Source organism: Lagenorhynchus albirostris, chromosome 15 (genome assembly GCF_949774975.1).
Source record: "Lagenorhynchus albirostris chromosome 15, mLagAlb1.1, whole genome shotgun sequence".
NCBI lineage: Eukaryota > Metazoa > Chordata > Mammalia > Artiodactyla > Delphinidae > Lagenorhynchus > Lagenorhynchus albirostris.
Window position 1 is genome coordinate 78,649,523 of NC_083109.1, and position 21,184 is coordinate 78,670,706.

General features: G+C 59.4%; 1 protein-coding gene across 6 annotated transcripts; it reads left to right on the forward strand.

Moving 5' to 3' along the window:
- Nucleotides 1–1,681: 1,681 nt before the first annotated feature.
- MLXIPL (MLX interacting protein like) lies at nt 1,682–19,864 on the forward strand. 6 transcript variants are annotated; one of them, XM_060124476.1, is made up of 17 exons: nt 1,682–2,205; nt 6,015–6,121; nt 10,034–10,116; nt 10,281–10,370; nt 10,669–10,713; nt 11,235–11,436; nt 11,561–11,641; nt 14,668–14,837; nt 16,138–16,666; nt 16,891–16,958; nt 17,034–17,184; nt 17,341–17,453; nt 17,544–17,663; nt 17,828–17,955; nt 18,036–18,159; nt 18,749–18,878; nt 19,146–19,864. In XM_060124476.1, the coding sequence occupies exons 1-17, from the start codon at nt 1,907–1,909 to the stop codon at nt 19,262–19,264; spliced, it is 2,559 nt and encodes an 852-aa protein (XP_059980459.1). In that variant the 5' UTR covers nt 1,682–1,906; the 3' UTR covers nt 19,265–19,864. The 6 variants fall into 6 exon arrangements, with proteins under 6 accessions (XP_059980459.1, XP_059980460.1, XP_059980461.1 ...); XM_060124477.1 differs by having other exon boundaries at nt 17,037–17,184; XM_060124479.1 differs by adding an exon at nt 4,109–4,316 and having other exon boundaries at nt 2,076–2,205; nt 16,891–17,184.
- The last annotated feature ends 1,320 nt before the right edge of the window (nt 19,865–21,184 follow it).

Below are 21,184 nucleotides of genomic sequence, written 5' to 3' on the forward strand. Positions count from 1 at the left end.
GCTCAAAGGAAAGTCTTTTGAACCACAGAACACAACTCTGAGATTTTCTCCTGGGGACAGGAGGCCTGAGGAGCCTGGGAGGGTGAGCTGGAATGCTGATAGCAGGGACTTAGCACCAAGGGTGGTTCAAGTTGCAGGACCCTAAGAAATCACTGAATTCAACTTCCGCATTTTACAGAGAGACAGATCCCCAGTAAGACAGAGACTTGCCCAGGGTCATTCATGGAATTAGTGGCAGAGCAGGATCAATTCAGGTGTCTGCTTAAGCCAGGGCCCCTGAAGCTAGGAGGCGCCAAGGGAGAGGAGGCCCTGTTTCCTACTCCTACCTCCACGGTGCGTTCCCCAAGTGCCTGGGTGCCCAGCATGGGGGCTCAGATACTCTAGGACACAGTTCTGCCTCAGGGCCCGGAGGCCAGGAGAGAAGTCAGACAGGCACATAAGGGAAATCCACTGTGCCAAGGATCCCAAAAGGGCCACTTAGGGAGGGCCCTCTCTCCAGAGGAGGCAGGCTGAGGTGGGCATACGAGGAGCCCCAGAATTTGGGAGAGGGAACACCTGAAGAGAGCAGCAGGGAGCAAGTGGAGCAGGGCAGCTGGGGCTCCTGGGAATGTGAGGTGACTGTTTGTCAGGGACAGAGGGAACCTGTCCAAGGGACGTGGTGTGTGGAAGGGCTGGCCTGTGACTAGCCTGGGTTACCATTTCAGCACCTCAAGCGGTCCCAGGGGCCCTCGGGGCACTGCTGTTTGATTGTGGGAGCTGTGTGATCCTACCAGGGGATGGAAGAAAGTGTATGGGGGAACCTTTTCCAAGCCTTCAGCCCCCAAATGACCACTTCCTCCCCTTTCCCTCCTGTGTCTTAACTAGGCCACACCCTCTGCAAAACCAAGGGAGGTTAACATTTGCCTCCAGCCCTCACCTGTCCCCGCACCAGAGATAGCCCTGGGTGGGAATGCCGGAATTCTTCTAGACCAGGCTTTGTGGCTGTCCCTCTATAGATCCGTGGGCCTGTTTCCACTCCTGTGGACTCTGGTGCCCGCTCTGATGTGGGGCAAGAACTCTACCTCTAAGGATTGTTAAAGGCGCCAGTGAGGTGACAGGTGTGATTGCCTCAGACCGAACAGCCTAGTTTGTGTCCTCTGGGTGAGAAGAGGGCCTTCAGAAACAGGAACACAAGGTGGACCACTGGGTCGGTGAGAGGAGGGGGCCCAGAGCAGATGGCCTGCCTAGGGGATGTCCGGGGGAGGGTGACCAAGGCTCTGCCTTGCCAGCGATTACCCATCACCACTGGTAACGATCCTGCGTGGCCAGGCAGGATTCACGCTCATCTAACACCCAGGACCTCTGTGCAGGTGCAGTGATGATTATAATGGTAACTGGAGGTATTGAGACCTTCCTGTGGGTAGGCCACGCGAGACTTCTGAGAGGTGGGTGCTTCCAGCTGTGTGGAGCACTGAGAGAGTGAATGTGAGCCGGGAGATCAAAGAGAGCAGGGGGGCAGTAGGTAGGTGAGGGGCTTCACGGGAGGGCACCCCTGGGGGCAGGAATCCCTGGCACTGAGGCGCTTTCTGGCTCAGGTGTGAACGACTCTTCTTGAGACCCCTTTTCGGTGAAGTAGGGGCGGTTCCACCAGGACTCCAAGTGGTCACAGCATAAGGAAAGACGGGAGGGGACATAGGGACCTCCTCCTCTTCCAAACTCTAGACCGCGGGAGCTCCAGGCCAGCGTTCTCACACCTGGCGCATTGATTATGCTAATTTAAGACAGCCCCGTCCACTCCCACACGCCACGAGGCCCCGCCCCTCGAGCGACCTATCGTGGTTGGAGGGCGGGGCTATGCTAATGAGCCGGCCTGGCCCCAAGGGTTGCGCGGGCAGCTGCACCTAGCCCAGGCGAGGCGGCGGCGGCTATGGCCACGGCCGGAGCGCTGGCGGGTCTGGTCGCGGGCTTGCAGGGCCCACGGGTCGTTCCCAGCCCGGATTCGGACTCAGACACAGACTCGGAGGACCCAAGTACCCGGCGCAGCGCAGGCGGGCTGCTCCGCTCGCAGGTCATCCACAGCGGTCACTTCATGGTGTCATCGCCGCACAGCGACTCGCTGACCCGGCGACGCGACCAGGAGGGGCCCCTGGGGCTCGCCGACTTCGGGCCGCGCAGCATCGACCCCACACTCACCCGCCTCTTCGAGTGCATGAGCCTGGCCTACAGGTGAGGGGGGCTTCGGGGCCGACGACCTCGGCCCTCCATGGCGGGACCGCGCGCTGGGGCCCCGGACACCCCACCCGGCCCCCAGCCTTGGTCCCGGCTGCTCTCAGAGACTCCGGCGACATCCTGGATACCCTCCTCTCCCCAGCCCGGAGCGTCCTCTGACCCCGGCCCAGCCCACTGGCCCCCGACATGCTTGCGCGCCTCCTGGTTCCCATTCCTCAGCACCAAGACCCCCTTCCCTAAGGCTGGGATCTCCTGCCCTCCACCTCGACCTCCGTAGGCCCACCGCGGGCCTCTCTCTCCCGTCCCGATCCCTCTGCCCCCAAAGAATGCCCCCAGGGCATCCCTTGCGCTCCCAGGACCCTAGGCCATCCTAACATTCCCACCCTCCACTCCGGGGGCCCCTCCACCGGACAACCTGCAGCCTTCCGCTCCCAACGCAGCAGTCCCCGCCCAGGCCCGCTCTATTCTTGCACCCTCGCGATACACCTCGCGCCCATGTTGTCCCAATCCATAGCCAACGTCGACTGAAACCCAGTCTCTCGTCCACCCTGCACCCCTCAATTGCCGGAACACCTGTTCTTGACCTGCTAGGTCGAGGGTGGCGGGAGGAGGGTGCCCCGGCCGGCCCAGAGGGGCGCAACTCTTAGTTTCCCAGCCGTGGTCCGGCAGTGGGTGTTGCAGGCCGCGCGGGGCTGGTCTCCGGGCGGCGTGGCCTCGCCCACCCGGGTCGCCACGCGAGGCTGAGCGCCTAATGTTGCCTGGGACCACTGATTGGCGCGTCGCAGTGCACGCCGGCCGCGCCCGGCCCCAGCTCCACTCCTGTGTCCCAGGGGAGGGCGCGAACCGGGGTCCTGGCTCAGTGCCCCGGAGAGCAAAGTTCCCCGGAGCGGAGGGACCAGGATAAATTATCAACCGAGAACCGTAGGGGAGAAAGGGGGATCGGCCAGCCTTGATCTTTTCTCTGTGTAAATATTCCTCTTCCTTTGCGGCTCCTCCTCCTCTTCTGAGAACCGCTGGCTACAGACCTGCACTTGCTCTGACTGGGATCCAGAGCTGGGGTGGGGATTGGGGAAGAGTGTTGCCCACCCCCCACTGTGGCGCCCAGCCTCGACTCCATTGGCTGGACGCTTTGTAACCTTGGCCCACACGCTCTGGCCCCGGGCCCAGGTCGTGTTGCAATCTGATCATCCAGAGCGCCAGACCTGTGTGGAAAGTTCAAATTCCCATCCCTTCCTCCCGCCCCTCCTCGGACATCAGGGGACCTCCTGGGAAAGGGCATCTAAGGTCACGGTACACCAGATTTGGGCACCCCTGCTCCCCAGACTCCCCCAGGGTCCCCCTTTTCCCATCCATTCCCAACTTAAGCTTTCTGCTTTACATTACACACTGCTCTGCCTGGGCTGGCTCATGCCCCTATCTCAGACCACAGTGACCAAAAGGGGAGGTTCAGGGGAAATGGCAAGGCAGGGGGCAGAGCACACTCCAAGAACCGCCCACACTAGGAGGCTGACTGGAAGCTGATGTGACCCCATTCAGGGGCAGCTGGGGTAGAGAGGGCTGGGCTTTCTCCCTAAACCCCCAGAATATTCAACCTCTGTGGCCCGCCCCGGGTGGGGTCCTAAGTGCCAGGGATGGTAGTGGCTCGGTGTCAGAGGAGTCTTTGAGTTCCCCCATAGAGGAAAAAACTGAGGCTCAGACTGGGACAGTGTTTTAGCCCTTAAAGACCCCTAATTGTAGGGGTTCCTTGGAGGGGAGAGGATTGTGGAAGCTGGAGTATCCCAAGAGAGTAAGGAGATGGGCAGGGACAGCAAAGCAAGGAGTCCAGAGGTGCCAGGAAGAACTGGCCAGCTTGACCCGGAGAACAGCCTGTAGACGTCTGACCAGCTTTCACCCTCAGCAGGGCTGTATGGGCAGAGAGAGGACTGCTGCACTGGGAGGAGGCCCGTGTTCCATGGTTCTGCGGGTGGAACCCTCAGGGAGGCAGGTTCTGGAAGTTCCAAGAAAACACTTGTTCATGGTCAGAGCTGGCTAGCTATGGAAAGAATGGCCTCAGGAGTGAGGTGGAGCAAGCAGGACTCTAAGGAAATTTCCAGGGAAATTTCCACAAGGTAGATATGTGTGTGGGGGCAGGGGAGGGCGGGGTGTTCTGAGTTTTCTCCATCCCATCCCCAAGATTCCCAGAATTTCTATTGCTCGTAAGAATCCCTTGAACCCTGGTCACAGGCTTTTGGCTCCAGGCTGGGCCCCTCTCCTCGCCTCCCAGCCAACAGGCCCAGCACAGACCAAATCCTTTCCTCCGGGGCGTGGATGTCACTGTCTCACCTCCCCCAGCCCTGCCTGGCCACAAACGCTGTAGCCTCAGCAGGGAAATGGAGGAGGGAGGGCAGGCAGGCTGGGGGTAGGGCGCGGGGTGATCAGAGTGGGCTGGGAGGTTGCTGGGATACAGGCTGGGGCAACAAACTCAGGAGTCCCCCCAGGTGCCACAGAAGAAGCTGGCCCAGGAGGTATCAGAGTGCCCCTACTCCATGTCTCCCTTCTAGACAGATGGTGTTTATCTGACTTAGGAGGGAGAGGGGCCAGCCAGCGGGCCTGGGTGCTTGGGCCATGTACTCTATTTGGGTAATGAGGCCTGTTGTGCCTGGGGGTAGCAGTCCCCCCCCAACCCCAGAGCAAACACAGGAGCTTGGAGACCAGAGAGTAGAGGGGACCCAGTGACCCATGCACTCAAGGGGCTGCAGGAGCCAGACTGCCACCCACCTGCCCCTCATCCCCAGGAACGGGGAGAGGGCCCTGGAGAGAGCAGGCCTGGCGTTCTGAAAGACTGAGCCTTGGGGCCTCAGCCTTCCATGTGAGCAAGGGTTGAAGAAGCTGGGCCAGAGGGGACTCGTGCATAACCCAGCTTGTGAATCATGAGGAGCGAGGGAGGGGCCAGCAGGGGTCTAAGACCCTGAACATCTTGGCCTCCTAGGCCAGCTCCCCAGGGGTGGCAGACTTGGCCTGTGCCCATCAGGACCCTGAGAGTCAAGCCCCTCACCTGGTAGAGCCCTTCCGTCTCATGGATTTGATTGACTACTAGGGTTAGAGTCAGGGTCAGGGTTAGGGTCAAGGTGCCCCCTGCCCATCACTCTACCATCCTAGCTGCCTTCCTTTGGGTGGGCCCTGGTGGCTATTGTGTTGCACACACCCCTGGGAAGGGGTGCACCTTCCAGGTCAGTCCAGATTGCCATCCTGGGATTCTGGGCTGGGCAGACACCAGAAGGGCAGTGAAAAGGCAGTGGCTGGCTGCTTGGAGGCTGCCTCTGGTGAAGAGGCTCTGTCTCTACTCAGACAAACCTTACCCATCCCCTAGGCCTAAGGGGGCCAGTGAGACTGGTGGAGAAAAAGCCACAGGTCCTGAGTGAGTCTCCATCATGTCATGTGACCTTGGGCATGTCCCCTTCGTTTCTTGACCCTCAGTTTCCTTAAGTAAGAAACAGGCGAAAACCCTCCTTAGCCAGCCTGAGATAGATGCCTGTGAGGCCAATGGGCGTTGTCTTTCTGACACCTGAACTGATCAACAGATTTCAGCAGGTCTCACCAAAGAACACAGAGGCCCCAAGTGGGGACCTGGGAGAGTATTTTAAAGGTCTGCCTCTCAGGGTAGACACTTCAGGCAGATTAGAGTGAGGGACAGGATTTGGGAGGGGTGTCCATCGAGTTGCCCACCATAGATGAGTGCCTCGTGCATGGGAAGAAAGTGGAGCCAGCCCCCTCCAACCGTGCCCTTTCTCCACGCCCCCCCTGACCCAGCCCTCTCCCTCTGACAGTGGCAAGCTGGTTTCTCCCAAGTGGAAGAATTTCAAAGGCCTCAAGCTGCTGTGCCGGGACAAGATCCGCCTCAACAACGCCATCTGGAGGGCCTGGTATATCCAGTGTGAGTGGGCACCACAGGCCCCAGCAGGAGGGTTGACAAAGGGGCCGCCCCGGAAACCCCCAGGGCCCTCAGGGCCAGCAGCCACAGAGAGCTTTGGGGGAGGCCAGGTCCCCAGCATCAGGACCCTCAACAGCTTCTAAACCCAGAGGGTCTTGGGGGATGTGTCCCAAAGGGCGCTCTGCACTGTGAAGTTGGACACAGCAGGGGTCACCCTTCGGAAGTCCTAAAGTGAGCTGAGATTTGGGGAACAGTTCAAGGCCCATTCTGCATCCCTTTAGTGTAGTCAGGTGCCTCAAATGCCAGGGTAGAAAGAGGCGTTCAGTACTATCCGGGCCAATCACACCCCTTTGCAAAGGGGAAACTCAGATCCTGGTGGGTCTCTACCAGCCTTCCACTGACGTCCTTAGGTTCCCCACCATGGAGATTTGGGGGGAGGGGGCCCAGAGAGGCCATGTGGAAGGGACTCTGGTCTTGGAGTCACCCAGAGCTGGTTTCCCACCCTGTCTCTGCCCCTTGCTGGCTGTGTGACTGCAGGCAAGTTGTCTAACCTCTCTGAACCCATTTTTTCATCTATAAAATGAGGCCAAGAGTCCTAACTTTGATGGCTGGCATGGGGATAACGGGTATGAACGGGGCTGGCACAGAGTTGGTGCTTAATAAATGATGGTTGAATCCGATGTACCCTTGAGGAGGTCACGGTCATTCATTTGGGGATACAAAACCCACCTATGCCCCATGGCAGGGTAGCAGAGGCTGAGAGACCTGTGCTGGACCTTGTCCAGCTCAGTAAGGTCCTCCTGTAGGATCAAAGGCTGCGCTGAGCTGGGAACACACAGCGTAGGAGGGACCACACACGGTATTCTCTGTAGTGGCCCCACTGGATTCCATTCAAGCAGAGAAAACAAGTGGGGTTTTTTTGTTTGTTTGTTTTTGGTTTCTATTCATCTTTGTGCCCGGCACTTTCCTAAATCATCTTATTTAAGGCTTCCTAGCAACCCTGGGAGATAGGTTTTATCACCCCTATTTTATGGATGAGCAAGTGAGACCCAGAAGGCGAGTGACTTACTCAGGGTCACTGAGCATAAAAGGAGCAGAACTATGACTGGCTGTGAGTTCAGGGCTCTGCAACTCAGCCCAGCGCTCCTTTCACTGCTCCCAGCTGGCTGGCTTCCAGCCCTCGCCTGAGAATGTTAAGGACGGGCCCTGCTCAAACCAGGAAGCTGATAGGCCGGGGGGGAGAATGTGTCTCTAACTCCCTCACCCTCCCACCCCACCCTGAGCTTTCACCCTGTACCCTTTCCCCTCAAAGCTGGATGGGGTGCAGACCCTTCTCTCTGCAGAAGAAATTTCTGATGCCACTCAGGGGTCCTCACCCAGCTTGTGGCACAAGTTGATGGAAGGACCCCAAGTTCTAAGTCAGAGGGGGGTTGCGTCAAGTTCCAGCGCACCCTAGCTGTGTGACCTTGGGAAAGTCCCTAGCCTCCCCCAGTTGGTGCTTGCTCATCCGTCAAGTGGGAATCATAATAGATCCTATTGCTGAGGTTTGCTGTGAGTTTTCAGCGAGATAGATGGTCCGTATCTCAATACAGGGCCTGAAACACACAAGGGCTCCCTGAAGGTGAGCTGCTGGGATTTACTACTATTATTGCGATAATAGCAACAGCAGGCCTCTAACCAATGTCAGGACTCCTCCTCCCTGAACACGGAAGGTTTGAAGGGGGGCTTCAGGAAAGGGGGAGGAGTGGGGTTGCTGGAGGGCTGCCTGGCTCCTCCCCCTCACACCCCCACCCTTTCGGCAGGCTCCTGGCCTCCAAGAGCCCTTCCTTTTCCACACCCCCAAGTCATCCTGATTTCCTCTGATATCCCAGAGCACCTCTCATGAGCTGACTCTCCACCTTGCTTTAGCTCATGTGATGTGTGTGCTTTCCTGTCTCTCCCACTAAGCTGGGAGATTCCTCCCCGATCCATTCATGGATCCCCTGTCCCAGCATCTATCCCAGCATAGGTGCAAGGGCCTAGGAGGCTGCATGAATGGATGAACTTATCATTGTTAAATAAAGCATGTCCCAGCTCTACGAAGCCACATGATCCCTGCCCTTCTGTCCAGAGCACAGGGTTGCCAAGTGGGGGAGGGCAGAGCCTGACCAGGGCTGCTCAGCACTGACTCTCTGGGGGCCCTGGGCAAGCCCAGTCTTTCCTGGTGCTCATATCCTCAACTAGGCAGCCAGGAACAGATACTCTGAGATCCTCCTTGCTCTAACCCCCAGGAGTCCACGCAGCCTGGACTGCTGTGTGCCAAGCTCTGTGCCAGATGTAAGGATTTGGGGCTAAAAGCAACAGCTTCTGCCTTCACTCCCGACGGAGAGGCCAGCATGTAGAGAAATGGCAGGGTGGAAAGTGAGGCACATGGGACCATGGGGTTTCAGACAAGGGAAAGCTTCCTAGAACAGGAGCAGCCCTAGGCTATCCTGATGGGCGGGCAGACGTGATGAGGCAGAGGGAAGGGAAGGGGATTCCACGTAGAATAAAACCAGAGGGCTGTTGTGGGGGGGCGGGGTTCGGGTCTGGCTTCAAGGTGGGGCATATGAAGGCAATGGAAAGGCAGGAGAAGCAGTGGGGCCAGTCCCGGAGGGCTTGGAAGCCAGGCTAAGGGGTGTGGGCTTTATCCTGGAGGTTCAGGGAGCCATGGAGGGGTTCAGGCCTGTACTGCCCTTTAGGAAGAATTGACCTGGCCGCAGCAGGAAGATGGGCTGGAGAGTGTGAGGCTGGAGTCAGGGAGGTCTAGGCGAGAAATGACACCAGACCAGGGGGAACGGTGAGAATATGGAGGGGAGGGGACGGTGGAAGAAATGCCACACACCCTTGGGATTGAGAGGGTTAGTCCAAGGATTAGATGGGGACACTGGCAGATGGTGGGGAGCTGGGAGACTGGGATGCAGTGTTGGCAGTCCAGAGGAGGCGTGGGCTTGGGAGGGAAGTTCCCAAACGTCTGAGAGTGATGTTTTGAGACTTCCTAATGGAGGTTCCCCAGGCATCTGGAAGATGGGTCTGAAACTGGAAAGGAGCAGGGTGAGAGAGGCTAGGAGGAGTGGGCCTGGCAGAAGGGCCAGTGAAAAGTGGTCAGGGAGGTAGAACAGAGGGAAGGTTCCCGGGGCTTAGGGAGGAGGAGGGTGCCCTGCAGCCAAGGTCTCGGAGGACAGGACTGGGGAGGGCCAGAGCCTTGAGTTCAGGAGCTGGGCCAGCGGGGTGGGTGTGCGGGCAGATGCTGAGGTACCGGAGGTGACAATGCAACTGGGAGGGCAGAGGTGGATGTGGTGAGTGACAGGTCTGCCAGAGTCTGGGAGGAAAGCAAAGGGGTGATGGGAAGAAATTTAGCTTGTTGGGAAGCAAAGGAAGGGGAAGGTTTGAGAGGTAAAGGAGAGCCTGGAATTTGTTTATAGGCCAAAAAGGAGCCTGGAGAGAGATAAGGTTGAAGACAGGGATGGGAGTGGAGGAGGCAGAGAAAGGGCTCAGGCAGGTGGCCTGAAGTGGGCCAGCGGTGGCTCTCAGATGGAATTGGGTATCCTGAAGCAGGGGACCAGGGCTCTGGACCTCTAGCCCGCCAGCCTGACCAGGACCTTCTTGGGGCAATTAACTTCGTGTGGCCCAACAATGCCATTCAGCAAGCATTGCCTGCACACCTACTAGGCTCCCAAGGGGGCAGATGGGGTGTGGGAGGTTTGTTTTACAGGGTCTCATAGAAGAGGGAGATCTGGGAGAGCTAGAGCAGGCAGCAAGGCTTCCTGGAGGAGGTGGCACTTAATCAGAGCATGGAAGGCCAAGCAGGATTTCATAGTGTGGCACTTGAGTCCCAGTCCCCTTGGATGGGAGATGAGGGAGCTGGACACCCCTGACCTGGCGCTCTTCTCTCAGATGTGGAGCGGAGGAAGAGCCCCGTGTGTGGCTTCGTGACCCCCCTGCAGGGGCCTGAGGCTGATGAGCACCGGAAACCGGAGGTAGCTGAGACCACGGGACCAACCACCTGCCGCCCCACCAAGCCAGGCCCCTCTTGCCCATCACTCCTCATGCTGAGCGGGAGGGGCTGGCCCAGAGGGAGACTGGGTGAGGGGTGGGGTCGGTGCCGCCCCTCGCACTGAGTCCCCTACCCGGCCCTCCTCAGGCGGTCGTCTTGGAGGGGAATTATTGGAAGCGGCGCATCGAGGTGGTGATGCGCGAGTACCATAAGTGGCGCATCTACTACAAGAAGCGGGTCAGTGGGGGGCCCTTTCCCCTGCGACTTCTGGCCACGGCCTCTCTTGCAAGAGCCCCGGAGGGCTTCCCCCCCAACCCCAACCCCGACCCTGTCCTCCATTAAGACCCAGGCCGACAGCGCCACCCAGTGGCCACAGGGCCTCCTCGCAACCTCCTTACCTCCCAGGGCCAAAGAGCTTCCGAGGGGAAGTGAGGGATCCGGTTGATCTGGGGCAGCTAGTTAGTAGGGAGGCCTTGGCGGGGAGCGATGGAGGAGCGGAAAGGGATCCAGTGTCCACCTTTGTGTGTTCCTGCAGCTCCGTAAGTCCAGCAGGGAAGGGGATCTCCTGGCCCCAAAGCAGGTGGGTGCTCCCTGGACCCAGAGAATGGATGCTTCCCTCTGGGTGGGCGAGGCAGTGGTGGTGGGGTGAGGGTGGGACGTGAGTGGAGTGGGTGTGTCCTCTGGTTGATTAATTGAGCTTTTCTCCTCTTGGGAAGGGCAGCATTGGAGCGCAGTGGTGGGAAGACCCCAAGCCTTCTGGTTCACTAAGCAAGTGGTGGGGAAGCATGGGGCTCTAAGAACTGGGGACCCAGGTAGGGAAAAGTGTAGGGGCAGGAAGGGACCCTCATCTCTTCAGCAGGCCACCCCAGCCTCTCTCCTGGGAGGAGTTGTTGGAGGCCAGTGGGGTGACCCTAGCCTTTCAGGCAGCAAACTGGGTCCACCGGAGAGAGGAGAGGAGGGGCTGTCTGCAGAGAGGCCCCCTGGATGGCTGACCACTTCATCCCCCAGGCAGGGGGCGGTGGGAGACCCCTGTGTCTCCAGACTGGGAAGGAGTAGGGCAGTGGAGCCCACCTGGGGCTGCTGACAGCTCTGTCTCCTCAGGTGGAAGGGGGGTGGCAGCCGCCGGAGCGATGGTGCGAGCAGCTCTTCACCAGCGTGGTGCCCGTCCTGCTGGCGGGCCCAGAGGAGGAGACCGGCGGGCGGCAGCTTCTGGATCTCGACTGCTTTCTGTCCGACATCTCCGACACACTCTTCACCATGACTCAGCCCGGCCCTACACCCCTGCAGCTGCCCCCCGAGGACGGTGAGGGGCTGCGCCAGGAAAGGGAGGCCTGAGGGGATCCAGGCAGCCAAGGGAGGATGGCCAGGCATGGGTGCCCCCACTCCGCCCTGCCCGATGCTGCTGACATCACCACTGCCCCCTCCAGCCTATGTTGGCAACGCTGACATGATCCAGCCAGACCTGACGCCTCTGCAGCCCAGCCTGGATGACTTCATGGAGATCTCAGGTGGGGCAGCCCCCTCCTCCTGGGTGAGTGGATGGTCAGGGTCAGTGGGAGGAAAGCCCCAGTACGCTTGAGACCTCAGGCCAGTCCCAGGCCCCTCTGGGAGGGCAGATGATCTGGGTGATTTCTGAGGGATCTTCCTGGTCTCCCTTTGTCTGGCCTTGGGATGCAGGTGCCATGGCCTCAGGTGAGAGCAAGCCAGACAGGGTACCTAGCAGGGGACAGGGGACCAGGAGCGTTGAAGCTGCAGGCTCTGGGGAGTTCCCAGGAGAGCAGTAGATGCTGGGACTCTCTCAGGGGAGAGAGGGTCTTTGATGGCTCTCCTTTGTTTGGGTCTATTTATCAGTATTTATATAATTCATTAAAAAAACTATTAAAGAACATTTCAAGCATACACACAGGTAGGGAGAGAGAGGAGTTCACTGACCCTCATGGAATCCTCACCAACGTCAACATTTATCAACTCTTGGCCATTTTATCTCATCTAGACCTCACCCAGTTCTCCCCTCCTATGTTATTTTTAAGAAAACCCCAGGAATCGTATCTTACAAAGCATTCTTTAAAGTAGCCCTTGGCCCTGGCTCCCTCTCCTGAACCCCAGGGCCACCAGTCGCCGCTTTCTCACGTCTCTCCGGAGATATCATGTCTATATAGCACATGTGGACCGACGTCTCTTCTTGTCTCTGTAGCAGCCTGTTTCTCGCATCGCTTCCTTCACTTAGACTGCTGCTGAGAGCCACACACTTAGGGGGCTCCGGAGCCGTGCTGGGGGTCAGACATGGAGGCTCAGCCTGTCTCAGCTGAGGCCTTGGGTGCAGAAAGGGGGTTCCTGGGATAAAGGCTTGCATTGGGTGACCCCTCCACTCCTTCCTGACTGGCAGGGTCCTGGGCCTGTCAGTTAAGAGGTGGAAGCCTATGGGGCGGGGACGAGGGAATGAGGAACCACCCCCGTGCCTGCCTGGGTGGGGGCTGGGGGCTGCGGGGACAGCAGTGTTGATGGCAGTGCCCTGGGAGCAGACCAGCCTGGGAGGGCAGCAGCCCCGTCTGGGCACACAGACCCCTGCCGCAGGTAGGAGCCCAGCCGCTGCCCCCCAAACCCGGGCTCTGGGCAAAACCTGATCGACCAGGGCTGGGAAGCGACTTCTCTCGGTGCAGGGTGGCTGCCAGAGTGGGGGCCAGCGAGGGCAACCTACGGTAGGGGGTGTGGGTCGCACAGGGGAGGCGGCTAGTGTGGCCCCCTTAAGCGTCCCGTGAACTGGGAGGGCAGGGAGCGCCAGGGCCATCAGGGCTGCCGCTTGGTCCCCAAGAGCTCCTCACTTGAGAGGAAACCTAGTGAGGGGGCCATAACTCTGTGGAGGGAGGGGGCTTGGTGGAGGGGCTCAGGGAGCAGCGAGAGGCTGGCTGAGGGCCACTCGGGGAAGCACCGGGCGGGGGAGGGGCTCAGCCAGGGGATGGCAGGTCAGTGGGGGCGACAGGGTGGGAGGGCTCCGCGGGTGGCTGGGACTCGGAAGTGCCTTCTGCGGGCGTGGGGTGGGGACACGCCGTGGTGAGGGGACGTGGTGACTCAGGCTGGGCTGGGCTTGCTGCTCTGTGAGCCCCACCGGGTTCTGGGGAGTGGGCGGCACGGTGAGCAGCAGCTGCTCTGTGGCCCTGAGCATCCCAGGGCTACGTGATGAGGCCCGTGGTCCCTGGGGGCCGGGGGTGGAGGATCGGCAGCCGCTCACCCGCTGCCACCCAGTCCTTCTGTGGAAGAGAGGCAGGAGGACAGCAAGAAGATCCCTTCGGCCCTTGTGGCCGAGAAAGACACACAGACACACACAGAGGTGGGCACAGGGCAGACATGTACACACTGAGCACCTCACACCAGGGCAGGTGCACACGGACTCAGACAGAGCTCCAGACAGCGGGACCGACACACAGGGAGGCAGACAGACAGGTGTTACATGAGACTGACACACGCAGAGCCGGCCATCCAGCAGCACACGGGCCCCCAGTCACATGAGATGCACAAATAAGACCCAGTCAGCCTCGAGGTTTGGTGCTGGCTTATCCCACTCCTGAGTTTCCTTCAAGGGGGCCCCCGGGAGAAAGGCCTGACCACCTGTCTTGGCCAGGGGGCTGGGGTCCATCCAAGGCCAGTGGGGTCGCGTCTGACCAGACCAGGAGGCCTTGGGAGCTGGTGCAGACAGGAGGCTGCTCAGGGTCAGAGAAAGGTGCCCGGAAGGGAGCGGGCGGGCGGGCGCACCCAGGCCCGGGATGTGGTTAGGCCGCAGGCAGCTGCTTCCCAAAACCAGAATAGCCTGGGGCTTACACAACCCGCACCTCAAACAATCTGGCTGCCCCGCTCCCCGCCAGCTCTTCCAGGCCTTCCAGCACCCCCTCACTCCTGCCCCCGCTCTGAGCCCACCCTCTGACCCCTGCTCTGACCCCCCTTAGTCCCTTCACCCACACTCCTGGGCTCTGTCCTTGTAGCCCTACCCATTGACCTTCCAGCAAACCCGACTTGTCCCAGACCCACTGACCTTCTAACCCCTCTCACCCCTAACTCACTCCGTGAACTCCTGACGCCATGATGCCCTTTTCCCCATCCTAGACCTCCTCCCCTTGGACCCCACCCTTTCCCTCCCCGGTAGTCTCCAGTACCAGTACCACCCCGCCCCACCACGTCCCCAGCAGAGCTGGTAACAGAAGCAGACAAGGCCTGGGATTCCCAGGCCGGGGGTGGGGAAGGGGGGCCTCTGGAGCCAGTTTTGGGGCTCGGTGGGAAGGCTGCTTCCTGGGGTGTCCCACTGACACCCCCGCACATCCCCCTGCTGTCTCCCACTCAGGCCCATCCCACCAGAGCCTCTGCTGTGGCTTCCCCTGAGTGAGACAGAAACTCTCCCAGTTTCACAATCTCCTGTGGAAGGCCCCCCCTCCCTCGCCGGCCCCCACCCCACTGCCAGCCCAGCCTGGGGACAGGGCCAGCCCGCTGCTTCCAGCCGCGGCCTTAACCCTGACAGCTGCCACCCTGTGTGTCTGAATTACAGATTTCTTCACCAACTACCACCCCCCACAGACACCTACACCCTCAAGCTTCCTGGAGCCCCCCAGCTTCGGCCCCATGGCTGACCCTGGCCTCAGCAGTGGGATCCTGGGCTCAGAGGTGCCCTCTGCCTGCTCGGGCATGACCCACCTCTCGGGACATAACCGCCTGCAGGTGAGCTCACCCTGCCCAGCTCACCTGCCCACATCCCGGAGGTATTCAGGGTACTTCCTGAGTATGCTCAGTCCAACAAGAGAGACTGGAGGGGGAGAAAGACCCCATCTGTGGCCTCCAGGAGGGCACCGTTCAGCTGGGGAGGAAAGACCCTCGTGAAGCAGAACTGACAAGATGGTTGGGGGGGGAGCCTGAGGACAGAGGAGTGTGGAGCTGGGCTGCTTGTGGAAGACTTCCTGGAAGAGGGGGGAGTTCTGGGCCTTAATGAATGACTTGGGTTTGGGCAGAAGAAGAGACCAGTAGAGGGGAGGAGAAGCAGGAACGGAAGCATGGAGGCCGAAGCTGAGCGTGTGCATTTAGGAAGCAGCGACTCCATCATTTTGGTTCAGGAACTCCCAGGCCCACTTCAGATGTTGCCCCCATGATGCTAGGATAGTTGCCTTTTCCCTCCGTTATCAGACTTCTCAGGCACTAGCATAGTTCATTGTTTGAGAGGTCTCTCTCCTTGACTAGACTGTGAGCTCCTTGCTGGAAGGGCTATGCTTTACTCACCGCTGCATCTTCTCATACTTAGCACAGTTCAAGCACATTAACGGCACTGGGTAAATGGTTGCCCAATGAGTGAGCAAGTGAGTGAACGGATGAGTGTGTGGATGGATGGGTGTGTTGGAGAATAGATCACTGGGTTGTAGATGGGGGTAGATGCTTACAGCTTGGTATATATATATATAGGTAGGTGAGTGGTTGGTTGGATGGATGGGCTGGTGGATGAATTTGTAAATGAGTAAGTAGTTTGGTGGATCAATAAATGGGCTGGTGGATGGATGTGCGGCTGGTGAATATACAGATGGTGGATAGATGGATGGACTATGGGTGGGTTGGTGGGTGAGTGAAGGAAGTATATAGGTGGTTGGATGGATTGGTGAATGGGTTAATACCTGGTAGGCTGGTAGAAATATAGGTAGATGAGCTAGCTCATAGATGAGAGAATAGATAGGTAGGTGAATGGATGGAGGATGGATGGATGGATGGATGGATGGATGGATGGGTTGGTAAGTTATTTGGTGAACGAATGGGCAGGCAGGAAGATTGATGCTCTTTCTCATGCCTAATTTGTGCATAAATGGGTTCCACTCTTTCCCCTCATTAGATTATAATTTTCCTGGGGTGTGTGTCTGAGGCCAGGGACCATTTCTCCCAACTCTCCCAGTGCCCAGTCCAGAGCTCAGGCAGGGCAAGAGGCTGCCTGGGAGGCCTCAGAAAGGCTAGCTCTCTCCCCTGCCCTCTGTCCCCCAACCAGGCTCGGAGCAGCTGCCCTGGCCCTCTGGACTCCAGTGCCTTCCTGAGCTCTGATTTCCTCCTTCCTGAAGACCCCAAGCCCAAGCTCCCACCCACTCCCGCACGCCCACCCCTCCTCCAATACCCCAGCCCTGCCAAGGGGCTTGGCCTGGAGCCCTGTGCCCCACCCCCTTTCCCTCCCATGGCTCCACTGCCTGCTATGCTGCAGGAAGAGCCTGTCTTCTCTCCCAGATTCTCTTTCCCTCCTGTCCCTCCTGCCCCGGGAGTGTCCCCGCCGTCTGCTCCCACGGCCTTCGCACCCACCCCCCAGCTGGGTCCAGGCCCTGCCCCCGCCCCCTTCCCCTTAGACCTTCTACCCTCGGGGTATTCGGAGCCCCCGTTGGGGCCTCACTTCACCGTGCCCCAAGGCACGCGGCCCAGAGGCAAGCCCCCTACCCAGTCCCCCAGGGGGCGGAGGCCCAGCCCCCCCACCTTGGCCCCTGCCACTGCTGGGGGCAACAATCCTTGCCTCGCACAGCTGCTCACAGCAGGTGAGCTGGGAAGGGGACGTGGAGACCAGATGCGGAGCGGGGAGCCTGTGGGATTAGAGGGTGGAGGCTAAGGGGCAGGCTCAGCCGGAGGGCAGGTGGCAAGGAATGAGGGACCTGGGCCCTGAATCCAAAAGCGGTGTGGGCAGTGAGGAGGGGAGGGACGGGGTCTTGGGAGATGATGGGATGGGGGCCCCAGCAGCCCTCACAGTTCTGTCTGTGCACAGCCAAGCCTGAGCAAGCCCTGGAACCTGCGCTTGTGTCCAGCGCCCTCCTCCGGTCCCCAGGGTCCCCGGTAAGATGGCGGGCACTGGGAGGTGGCGGTGAACCCCGGGGCTTCACCCCGACTCTCTGCCCTTCTCCACCCCAGCAGGAGATAGCCCCCGAGTTCCCCTGCACCTTCTTTCCCCCGACCCCGGCCCCTACACCGCCCCGACCACCTCCGGGTCCAGCCACATTGGCCCCTCCCAGGCCCCTGATTGTCCCCAAAGCGGAGCGGCTCTCGCCCCCAGCACCCACCGGTAAAGAGGGGTTGCAGGGATCGGGGAGCTCTGCGGGAGGGAGGGAGGGGAAGGAAGAAGGGGGGACTACATCTGGGGCCAGGATGAAAGGGCCAGGGAAATGGGACCCTCTCCCCTGTGTTGGTCTGTCTGTGGGTCTGTCTGTCTCTGACACAGGTGGTGAGCGGCGGCTGTCTGGGGAGCTCAACTCCCTGCCGGGCCAGGGGACTCTGAGCACGTGCATCTCTTCCCCTCAACGCATCCTAAGCCGGGGCCATCCGGACAACAAGGTGGCACCATTTCTCACCCTAGGGTCTGTTTGCTCCCCACAGGCCCTCCCACGCCCCCTCCTAGGCTCACCCCGCTTTCTGCCCCCTCAGACCGAAAACCGGCGCATCACACACATCTCTGCGGAGCAGAAGCGGCGCTTCAACATCAAGCTGGGGTTTGACACTCTGCACGGGTTGGTGAGCACACTCAGCACCCAGCCCAACCTCAAGGTGCGTCTCCAGCCCAGGCTGGCACCCCCGAGCCCCAGGGCCCCATCGTGGAACACCCCAGGGCCCTCCACACACCCGGTTGCCTCCTCCCATCCCAGTGCCTCAGTGGGTCCCAGGGTGGGGGACCCCCAGTCCCTGAGCCCAGCCCTACGGTGCTGCCGTAGATGAGCAAAGCCACCACGCTGCAGAAGACAGCCGAGTACATCGCCATGCTGCAGCAGGAGCGAGCCGCCAAGCAGGAGGAGGCCCAGCAGCTCCGGGACCAGATCGAGGCGCTCAATGCCGCCATCAAGTGGGTGGGGGGGCCCTGCAGGCGCTGGGCCAGGGGGCCTGCTGCCTGACCCCCCGCCCTGACCTGCCCCGTGCCCCCAGCCTATGCCAGCAGCAGCTGCCTGCTACGGGAGTGCCCATCACACACCAGCGGTTCGACCAAATGCGAGACATGTTCGATGACTATGTCCGGACCCGCACGCTGCATAACTGGAAGTTCTGGGTAGTATCCTCACTTGGCCAGTGGCGGGGTGAGCGCTGCAGCTGGACCAGGCTGGGCCCGACACAGGCTCTGCTCCCCGGGCCAGGCAGGGTCTCAGAGCTGATCCCAGAGGAAAGGGCTCCGATTCTACCCCCTCCTTCAAGGCCCCTGGCATCTTGGCCAGCAGCATTACCCAGTGATGGGCTGCGAGCAGAGGGAAACTGAGGGGGAGCCCCCTGGGTGAGGGGACCACAGCCCTGCCCTCAGAAAGTCCCAGGGGCAGTTTGGGAGAACCTAAACTTGGAGTAACATGACTGGGGTGGGCCTGTGGGAAGACATAGAATCTCTCACTCCCTTACCTGGTCAAGCCCTTGACTGAGCCAGGGCAGGAAGCCCAGGGATGGGGGACAGTCCAGCCCAGAAGGAAGGTCCTGGAGGAGCGGGAGGAAGGGCCTGAGAGCCAGAGAGCTGGGAGGGCCTTAGTGTATGGGAGGGCGGCTACAGTAGGAGTCCTTAGGGTTCAAGGCTGGACAGTGGCCAGATGTCAGGGCTACATGTGAAATGGGTGAGGGTACCAGCTGGATGACAGAACTGCTCCTTGACCTGGGTCCAGTTCAGCATCCTCATCCGGCCTCTGTTCGAATCCTTCAATGGGATGGTGTCTACGGCAAGCCTGCAGAGCCTCCGCCAGACCTCACTGGCCTGGCTGGACCAGTACTGCTCCCTGCCTGCTCTCCGGCCAAGTACGTGAGCCACCTGCCAAGCCTCCGGGCAGGGGCTTCCACCCTACTCAGACCCCAGGTCCGGCCTGTCTTCACTGTGGCCTAGGGTCTTGTCCATCCCCACCATGCCCCCAGATGGGCCACCAGGACATCTGCAGACAGAGATCCTAGGAGGGGATGACTGACAGTCTTGCTAACTAGTACCTCCCCCGATCCCTTTGTCTTCAGCATCCAAGGGTAGGGCCCTGACCCCAGAAAGTGTCTCTCCCTCTCTCTCTCTCTTCCCAGCTGTTCTGAACTCCCTACGCCAGCTGAGTACATCTACCAGTATCCTGACGGACCCGGACTGTATACCCGAGCAAGCCACGCGGGCAGTCACAGAGGGCACCCTTGGCAAATCTGTATAGTGCTGGCCGGACCGTGCTGCTCACTCAGCTGCCCTGGGGCTGCTCTCCCTGGGCACTCCCCTCCTGCTCCGGGTCCCGGCTTTCAAGCAGGGTTTCTTCTGATCTCCTGGGAGCCGGGAAGAACTGAGTTCCAGTCCCTGCTCTACTATAGCAACAATGCTGTGACCTGGGGAGATCATCCTCCCTCTTTGGACCTCCATTCTCCAGTCTGCAAAATGGGGACGGGGAAGCTTCAAGTAGAAGAGGATCCCAAGGCCTTAGCAGCTGTGGCACTTGGGGGCCTAAGCTGGCAACTCAGGGAGTTTGAAAGAGGGAAGGGGACGATGCTTCCTTGTCACTCCCACCTGCTCCCCCCACAGGTCAGGCACAGGCTTCTGTTTCTAAGCCGGGAAGGAGAAAAGGAGGTTCCTTCTCTCTGCTCCTCCACTGGTAGCCTGGACGGGCTGCAGGATGGCATCCCTGAGTGAGGCCAGGAAGGTCTGATCCCAGGAGAGAGCAGGGCAGGGGGTGGCCAAGCCAGGGGAGGCATCTGGTATGTGTGTGGATGAGTGTGTGTGGATTTTGTAAAGAATTCTTGACCAATAAAAACAGAAACTGTCAGGGACTGTCAGAGTTTCTCACTCTGGGATGGAAAGAGAGTGGTTTGCAGTGGGAGGTGGCCTTGTAGAGGGCCTCGCTGGCCATGAAGGGACCTTAGCTTGTCCTCTGAGCTGGAAGCTCCTGGAGGGTTTTGAGTGGAGGTGAAAGAAGATCAGACAGAGCTTCTTAACAGGATCCCTCTGGGGGCTGAGTTGTGAATAGGCCACAGGGAGTCAAGGGAGAGATGACAGACACTCAGCCTGGAAATCCTCTATGGCCAGGGGGAGGTTCAGAGAGGCTCACCACCTTCTACGTTGGAGGAGGGCAGAGCCGGGACCCCAGAGTGGAAGTGACAGGGCCTTCCATCCGAACCATCCAGAAGGAGGACGTTGCCTTAGCGGGTAGTGACGGCCTCACTGCGTGAGATGTGCAAGCAGAGGGTGGGTGGCCACCAGGTCGGGATGTCTTAGAAGGAACTGATACTGCAGATTGGAAGTTGGGGCAAATGGCCCCAATACTTCGTCGACCCTTTTTTTAATTTTCTTTTTTGGCTGCACTGCTCAGCTTGTGGGATCTTAGTTCCCCGGCCAGGAATTGAACCCGTGCCCCCTGCAGTGAAAGTGCCAAGTCCTAACCACTGGACCGCTGGAGAATTCCCTTTCATTGACTCATTTAACAAATATTTCCTGAGGGCCTACCACAGACCAAGCTATGGTCTTGGCCCTGGGGAATCTGTTCACCGCTGCACCCCTCTCCTCGTGGAGCTTACATTCAGGCCTGGCGAGTCTGAGCCCTCTCACGTGCTCAGAAACCTCTGGAGACGTTTGGGGAGACATTTGCAGGCTAGAAACAGGAGCCGGTCTTCTGGGGGCTTTGACTTTCCCTCAGTCATGTAGAATAATAATAATGATAACATGAGTAACTGCACCGTCATCTAGTGTTTACCACGTGCCAAGCACGATTCTAGGCACTTTATTTATATTCACCCACTAATCCTCTCCACACCTGCCTCTATAGGCCTGTGGTGAGAATTGAAGAGTAACTATTCATAAAGCACTTACTACAGTGCGTGGCATATAACGCGATGGAAGAGTTATCATAACGATTACTATTGTCCCCACTTTACAGATGAAAGATTGAGACAGAGAGAGGTTAACTAGCCCAAGTTCGCAGTTTTTTTTTTTGTTGTTGTTGTTGTTGTTTTTGCGGTACACGGGCCTCTCACTCTTGTGGCCTCTCCCGTTGCGGAGCACAGGCTCCGGACGCGCAGGCTCAGCGGCCATGGCTCACAGGTCTAGCCGCTCCGCGGCATGTCAGATCTTCCCGGACCGGGGCACGAAC